The sequence below is a fragment of the Pollicipes pollicipes genome, unplaced genomic scaffold, assembly GCF_011947565.3.
Source record: "Pollicipes pollicipes isolate AB1234 unplaced genomic scaffold, Ppol_2.1 Scaffold_4219;HRSCAF=4965_pilon_pilon_pilon, whole genome shotgun sequence".
NCBI lineage: Eukaryota > Metazoa > Arthropoda > Thecostraca > Pollicipedomorpha > Pollicipedidae > Pollicipes > Pollicipes pollicipes.
The window spans coordinates 26,871,443-26,880,211 of NW_023596448.1; the positions used below are offsets into that span (position 1 = coordinate 26,871,443).

At 51.0% G+C, this 8,769-nt stretch overlaps 1 protein-coding gene across 1 annotated transcript; it reads right to left on the reverse strand.

Annotated features, from left to right (window-relative positions):
• Nucleotides 1–6,009: 6,009 nt before the first annotated feature.
• LOC119095084 (glycine-rich cell wall structural protein 1.8) lies at nt 6,010–8,769 on the reverse strand. The gene is made up of 3 exons (XM_037217976.1): nt 8,735–8,769; nt 6,232–6,823; nt 6,010–6,176 (listed from the first exon to the last, which is right to left on the reverse strand). The coding sequence occupies exons 1-3, from the start codon at nt 8,744–8,746 to the stop codon at nt 6,010–6,012; spliced, it is 771 nt and encodes a 256-aa protein (XP_037073871.1). The 5' UTR covers nt 8,747–8,769.

The following is an 8,769-nucleotide window of genomic DNA, read 5'->3' on the forward strand; positions in this document are numbered from 1 at the left end:
GCAAATGTACGCATTTTGAAGAGGATTTGTTGGAATACTTTTTTATTTGCTAGACAAGGAACTGGTGATGGTCTGAAGACAGCATTCCTGGCTCACACCGGATATAACAAAGTTTCCTGGGCCGCGGGGGAATCAAACCCACAGTTTTGCCCGAGCTTAAAGCCTTCAAACACTCCGATGCCCTTCACTTTCCCTCCTATCATTGGTGAAGGCAGGCGAAAAAGTGTCATGTCTATTTCGTTAGCATGGAAATGCATTTATTGGTGCAGAAAAGTATGCAACATGGTTTCAAAAAGCGCCGATTTCTCGCAGCCAGGCTTTGCAGCGACATGAGCTCAACGCATTTTGATAGAGGTGAGAACAGACAATGGTATTAGTGAGACTTATGGTCGGCATATGCGGCCTGTTAGGCGTTCTCGACCGCAAACCGTGGATTCATCCGTTTCAGAGGCTTGTAACGACCTGTGTCATGAATATTAAAAATCAGAGTGGATAACGACGTGAAACCAACGGCACAGCGTAGGCGGAGCACCGTTTGCAGATCTCAGCACTGTCTGAGCCACGGGTCGCTGCATTCGATCATGAGTCAGCCAGTGCCTACTCCTTCTAAAGCTATCACGACTTCGGGAAGCTCTAGCTCAAATCGAGAGATTAGGCCTTGAAAACTACGCGGGCGTGGGAGCATTGGAGCACTGTGGCCATCGCCTCCCTGATTGCATACATTTTCGCAATAATTTGGTTTGTGGTCACCAAATCTGCGTATCGCTGCAAAGCCTTTTGTAGCCCGAATTTGCCAAGCCCACCCAGAGCTCGGCAAATTTCTATGACCATTTAATTATTCATTCCTAGGCATCCAGCTAGGTTTACATCGTTTGCAACGGTCAAAGGCGCAAATGGCCAAAAACAAGCAAAAAATACTCTCCGCACGCAGCCTTCATTCTTTTAAAATACAAACAGAAATGCTCCATGAGCGCTACCCGAGAAATTATTAATTGCTCGAAATATCCTGCGTAACGTTTTGCCGCTGGTAGCAGGCAGCGGAGTTTTAGACTCGGGTGCATACTGGAAACGGACTTTCACCTAATACTTCTGACAAGTATAGTAAGGGCATGCCGCTGTCGACAGTGCTTGTAGAGCTCGTAGCAGAGGGAACTGAGACTTTTAAATGTTATTATCATGATACTACGGTACCAAGTTCAAATAGTCAAGACTGTCCCGCCTAATATCTCGTAGTTCCTGACGTGAGCCTTCAGATTATCGCGAGAATCCAGAAAGTTTCACCAGCTAGATTCATTTTATGCTATCGGGTGGGTACCATGGCTTACTTGTGTGCAAGTGTGTGTACTTAAGGCTGCGAAAGCTCGAGCCGAATGTATTTCGGATCTCCTCATCATTTTCAACTTTTAACCGTCGCGTATCAGGTTGTTATCTAACTGGCTGTTGGTCGGTTGTTCATAGGAGCTTTCCATGTTATCAAATTTTTAAGAAGTTAATGTGGGAATCATCACGCAACATCAAGTCAGCGAGTATCTGGACGCTCAAGTTGCCTTAATGACGGCTACCCCTCATGTTGTTTAATACTTATCAGTGCGCTGGTCAGAGCGTTTCCTAGGGCAGCAAAAGGCGAGTAAAGTCTAAGGTCCATTAGTGTCATTTTCGGCGCGGTATGCATGATGACATCTGATAACTCTCACGTCTGTTACATGATGACATGATGACATGATGACATCTGGTAACTCTCACGTCTGTTACTATTTTTCTACAATACCAAACGATGCATATTACTGGTCAGTGATTTTGTACTTTATATAACAGTTTGCATAACAGGTGTGTAGAATAGTTTGAATTGGCTACTCCAAACAAATAGCAATAGCAGCAACTAATAGCAAACACGGCTAACAATATCAGCTAAGAGCAGTAAGTGCAGCTAATAATGACAGCTAACCGTTAATAACCGGACTGAAACGAATTTCCTATTTCTCCTTAGTGCTAACGTCGACGTAACAGGCATTGACCAGCTGACCTGAGTTTTCCAAACAACACTGGAATAAACTCTTGTCGTTGCGCCATGTTCGCCGCGGCTGGAAGCGTGTGGCGCGTCCCAAATGTAATCGCAGCCACCTCAAGAATGTCTTTGTTCGGTAATCGCTGAACATCTGCAGGCGAGTTGCAAATGTCGTGAGTGGTATCCGCGTAAAAGATAATTTTGCTGCATACTTCCTCATTAGGCGGTCGGCTGCCCCCTGTTCAGCATGACAAAGAACCCTATGCGTCGCAGCATGGCAGCAAAGTCGACAATGATCAGTCACGAAGTGGCTTAGTACATAACGCGTTCGGCAAGACACTTGGTATTGAAAACAGCAATGCTTTCCGCTGTTGATTTAGTACAAATTATGCCATAAATAATGTTTTATCTGAATAGGAATGTACCTCGTCATTGTCTAGGTCCTATTTCCGCCAGCAGGTTGTATTTCCCGACGAACCCCACATGGGCGTGGTCCAGATGCGTCACGCTGGTAAAACAGCGGCCAGCCTTTCACCACGAGTGCTCAGATGCTTCCACTGATGGAGCGCGCTTTTTCCGACATCTGCGTGCAGTTCATACCTGGCAGCTTTTCCTCGTGCTGGGGGTCATCTGGGTGGTATTTTCGCCGGGCTTGTACAAAATGGCCCGAGTTTCCTCATCGCCGGTGGGGACTCCAGGGATATCTGCAGCTGCTGCTGGCCCAGCGTTTTTTTTTTATCCAGGGCCGCCTTCAATGATTGCCGTGAGATCCCGGGCGAGCGCGGACCCTGGGAGTGCTGAGGCTCGGTGAGTGAGTGGGAACGGCGTGCTTGCTCTTGACATGTCGTGTCTGCAGCGCCGGCGGCGATTCTCCGCTCTGGGTCGAGAGCCACTGGTTGCTGCGCGTTCAGTGCCTCGGCGCTCATGTTTAGTCCTTCTCCGTTGTTGCATCCCGACCTTGTCCCTTTGACCGGATGTTGACCGCCTACACTGGCCTGTGCGCATCTCCTGTGCTTGGTGCGGGCGTCGCACATCGTTTCGTTTGATTTGTCAGTTGGCGAAGCGCTTCTGGTCACGCCTGAGCGGAACTACAAAAGCCTTGGGATCTCTCACCGGCTGTCACCACTGATTCTTTGTTCGCCAACTTGATGGGATATCCACACCATTTACTTCCTCTTATATTATGTGCTATGCCTGCTTGATCGCAGATTTGCTTGAAACCTTGTCTTTGTTGATGAGAAACCTGATTGATCAATTACATCAAATCAAAAAATAAAATACCTGATTAATTAGCAAAGAATTGAAAAATGAGTTGCTTTGTTCTTCAGCTGTGAGTGAGCGGGCTAACTTTCGGAGATCGAGATCTGTTTACGCCGATTTGAAAATAACACAGCTTTCCATATAAATTCAAAACCAACCGATTTTGGATCTACCTAAGCATTTTCTAAGTATCTTTTGCATCAATTCTAAGCATTTAATCGACGCTACGGCCTATTAAAATGTGTACTTCGCACTGGGGTAGTAAAACAGTTTTTCAGGGCAGGTGTTACTGTTGAAATGTCTGGCCATGACCGAAGGCTGAGGGCAGAAATTTAACGGCGGCCAAGATCGAGGAGAATGATTTCGGCCCAAGTGTGGAATGTTTTTTACCAAGCGCTGTTCCATGACGGACCATGGAAAGGTCGCTAAAGTCACTCTTTCCACCATACTTGAAATATGACGTTCAAGCGGAAGAACATGAGAGACAATGCAAGACTATTTAATATTGTGGTGGTAAGTAACCTCCATCTCGGGTTATCGTCGTTATCAACATTTGATTTTTTCCAAAACATTCACCATTTTACCACATATATCATCATAATTCGAATTTACTCCAAGTGGTCGTTAAGTGTCCACAGCAGCAATAACAGTTGCAAGAAGTATCTCCAACCACAGTGACATTTTTGTCCAATTAACTGCTTGCGCAAGGATTGGTAACATATTTCGGCCAGGGGTAAAAAAATCCGGGATGAAAACCACTGAGATGAACTATTTTACCATACGCACGAGCTAGTGCAAAAAAACATCTCAGCATTGATAAAATAGAACAATGCTCGTGCTGCATATCAACACAAAGTGTGTATCATCAGTTGCTGGGGTTATTACGGTGTTAAGTAGTAGGATTGCTGAGGATTCTCGTTTTAAGCAAAAACAGTCCAGTCTACAATGCCTTTTTTAGTTACCGCAACAGCCTTACATTATGTGGCAACACCGAATCATTGTAAAATTGCCAACGCAACTTTTGAAGTGCCTTGCTGGGATGCTGAGAATTACATTTTTCTGATACGCTTTATCGTTATCGGGCAACATTACAGCTGTGGCTTACCTTTTGGCGTGCTGACACGTGAATTTGCCAGACTCATTCGAATTAGATTCAGCAACTTTCACCACTTTCATAGCGCTTATAGCATGACATAAGTCAGCGTTTACCGCGTGCAGAGGAGCAACCTCTTTTGCAGTGGAGATAAGGATGCGTAACGCATATATGTCTCCATTCTCCTGTTTTTTTATCACGAGAAATAGGGTATCAATACTGTCTAATTACGTGCATAATGTTCCTCGCAAATACACTTTACGACTCACGTATTCTTTGCTGTGAGCTGAGGCTGCTAGAGTTTGCTCTTAGCTGATTTTATGGAATGTGCACGCATTACAGTAATGCAATAATGCAGCACCTTTGCAATAAGGCAGCACCGATGTTCATAAACTATATTCGGTTCAAATCGTGAATGTGGTCAATAAATATGTCACCAGTGCATCGGAAAATGGCAACCCACTTCGTCAGTAGGAATGTTCAGTATCACAATCGCCTTCAAGGTCAGCATACTGTAGCAATGACACTGGACACAACGAGCAGCATTGGCTCAAGGTAGTTTCTTGCATTACTTTGTATCTCGACAGTAACAGTACACTAACACGCGCGGATCTCATGCATCACACAGTCAGTGGCAAGAGAAAGACTCCATTCAGCCTCACTCAGCAACGCGTCTACTGCCTACCGAAGTGGGATGATCAGGCTGTGTACCCGGATGAGCCCCTGCTGGGCCCTGCCGAGGAGGGTCCCCCGTGGTGTTTACTGCCCTGTCCTCCCTGGTATCCACCGCCTTGTCCTCCCTGGAATCTGCCACCCTGACCTGCGTAGACAACGCCCGAACCGCCCTGTCCTCCTGGGTACCCCGCAGCCTGACCACCCTGGTATCCGCCACCCTGTCCTCCTGGGTACCCCGCAGCCTGACCACCCTGGTATCCGCCACCCTGTCCTCCTGGGTACCCCGCAGCCTGACCACCCTGGTATCCGCCACCCTGTCCTCCTGGGTAACCCGCAGCCTGACCACCTTGGTATCCGCCACCCTGTCCTCCTGGGTACCCCGCAGCCTGACCACCTTGGTATCCGCCACCCTGTCCTCCTGGGTACCCCGCAGCCTGACCACCCTGGTATCCGCCACCCTGTCCTCCTGGGTAATCCGCAGCCTGACCACCCTGGTATCCGCCACCCCTGTCCTCCTGGGTACCCCGCAGCCTGACCACCCTGGTATCCGCCACCCTGTCCTCCTGGGGTAACCCGCAGCCTGACCACCCTGGTATCCGCCACCCTGTCCTCCTGGGTACCCCCGCAGCCTGACCACCCTGGTATCCGCCACCCTGTCCTCCTGGGTAACCCGCAGCCTGACCACCCGGGAAACCTCCAGCCTGACCACCTGGGAAGCCTCCCACAAAGCTCGGGCCACCTAGGTCACCCAAACCTGCGGGTCCGCCTCCGAGAAGACCGGTCCGTCCTCGAAACCGAGGGGTCCGGCGGGTCCAGCGCCGAATGGACCTCCGACAACCACCTGCTCTCGGAAGGCCGACCTGGTAGCCGGGTCCGCCGGCAGGTCCGGGGAAGGGACCGGCACCGGCGTCGGCGAAATAGCCGCCGCCCCCTGGAGCCAGACCGGCGCCCGGGAATCCTGCCGCCGGCCCGCCGCTCACACCTCGAGCGGGTGCGTGAGTGGGGGCGCCACTGTATCCCTGTGCACCTCCTCCCGGAGCCCGACCGGCGCCGGCGAACCCTGCCGCCGGCCCGCCGCGCACACCTCGAGTGGGTGCGTGAGTGGGACCACCGCCATAACCTTGCGCGCCTCCGCTGTACCCGCTTCCGGCGGAGCCTCCGCCGGGGCCGCCAGCACCGGGGTGACCTTGGTACCCACCGCCCAGGTCGTGTGGAGCCCCGCCGCCGGTACCGGGGCGATTCTGGTACCCGCCGCCGAGGTCGTGTGGGGCCCCACCGCCGGCGCCGGCGGCTCCTCTGCGCCCTGCCCCTGCGCCAGAGCTGTAGGTCTCCCTCGAGGGGGCCGCGATGGAGGCAGCAGAGCCTGGCGAGTAGCCACCGGCGCTGGGACCGTTGTAGCCCGGGGACGAACGCCCGCCGGCGCCGCCGCCGGCCGCGCTGTCCTTGTCGCGCCCCGGGATTATGGTGAAGGGCCGATGCCGGCCGTAGCGGTAGCTGGAGACGAGGTAGGTTTGCGGGGCTTGTCCGCCGCTCTGGCCGCCGCCCTGGCCACCACTGTAGCCGCCACCTTGTCCGCCCTGGCTGCCACTGTAGCCACTGCCCTGACCACCACTGTAGCCGCCACCTTGTCCGCCCTGGTTGCCGCTGTAGCCGCTGCCCTGACCACCATTGTAGCCGCCGCCTTGTCCACCATGGCTGCCACTGTAGCCACCGCCTTGTCCACTCGAGCCATCGTAGTCCTGGCCGCGCTGGCCGCAGGCCGCCGCCACCAGAGCCGCAAGGACGATCACCTGGGCAGGGCAGGGCGGTGGTCAGGGACTGAGAGGTGACGTGGTAACCATCTGGACAGGGCAGGGCGGGTGGTCAGGGACTCAGAGGTGACGTGGTAATCATCTGGACAGGGCAGGGCGGTGGTCAGGGACTAAGAAGCGACGTGGCGATCATCTGGACAGGGCAGGGCGGTGGTCAAGGACTAAGAAGTGACGTGGCGATCATCTGGGCAGGAACTAAGAGGTGATGTGATGGTCGCCTGGAGAGGGACTCAGAGGTGATGTGATCACCTAGCACGACAGGACGGCGTTCAGAGGTGAAGCAGAGGCATTCTGGACGGGTGGAGTGATGGATTAGCAGCAAGGACTACCACTTGCACCGGACTGCATTGCCACAGCTTGTGAATGCCTCGGTCGGGGTTTGAGATATCAAACGGCATACGTAGGTGTGCATGACATCGGATGTTGGGGTAAGTGGCTTTGGGCTTGGTTGTTGGATCAGTTACATTAGTAAAGATCGAAACATGATTGACAGTGACGACCAACACCAGTGCCACATTCGTCCACACCAACACATTCGTCCACACCAACACAACGACCACACCAACACATTCGTCCAACAATGATAGTGGCTTACGCGGTACGCCCCTGTCATGACAGATAGAACAAAGGTGGCTCTCTACTCTCTACCAAAGGTAGATCTCTGCCGGGATGGAAGACCAACTGCGAAATCTACGCTACTTGTTTCTTCGTCAGGAGACCGCAAAACTCATGATGATAACATCAGGCTTATAAAATACTGAACAAATAGCAAATTAAATTTATGCAAATATGGAATGGCCGGAAGCCTGGATTGTGTGCCTTCCGTATTTGCTCACATGCGCCGTTTCCAATCCCGCAGATGACCCAATGGTTTACTGCATCCTAAGCTGCACCTCGTGACAGCTTGGCGCAAGATGTACAGGGCGCTGTCTGAGATATGGTCGAAATTCTTTGAAATATACATAAGTTTTGAATATGACCATCTATACACTTGATATTTTGTGGTGGCAAGCATGATTTTTACTTATGGATTTAAATATTCCAATGCGCAATTTTGAAATATATGACTGAGCATTTTGATTTGGAGAATGCTTGAACATCGCACCTACTATTCCAATATTACTAAGCCTTCAAATGTGTTCTGAAGCAACACACAGACAACTACAAAAACGGCCGACATCACTCTTTAGGCATATGAATGGCCAACTAACGTCCATGTGACCAATGGGATAATATCAGATAGTTGCGGTCTACTGACACCGGGTTTGAGTGTCAGATGAAGCCAGCCGCTCTGCATGGCTGGTACACTCTGATTTAGCAAACTCCAAACAGCGCATGCCGAAAGCACCATGCCGTGGAAATACAGCGACCGTAATGTTGAAGGGTACGCAACCCGGTAGAAAATGCCACAACTTTCCGCAAACGTACCAACAGAAATGACGGCACGCTCCGGTTCTTCAGCTACCATATTTGCTAATGTGGCCCAACATGATGGATTACCTGTGCTTGCACCGAAGACTATCGTTCTCCTTTGCTTTATATTCTTCCAACCGCCACACATTAGAGAATGTGGATACGCTCTGTGCACGAAACATCAAGCTGAGAAAATGTTCCGCAGTTCATTCGAGAATTCGGGCTGTTTGAACAGCATACTCGAAGCACTTATCGAAATAATTGAACAACGAAACCCACCCGAACGCTCAGCTCTATTAATAAAATCAAATCCGCATGTTGGAACAACAAAGACGTCAAGCTGTAATGGCGCTTGAGCCAGTGTAGTTTTCCAAAAATTTTCGATCGAAAAATATTTTGACGCCCGAAGCGACGTAAAAACAGCTCTCAACAAGTTTGTGACTCCGTGCATGACCAGCCTGATTCGGTTGGCCTCACCTTGATCGCCATGCTGCCGCCGTATCCTCGACAGG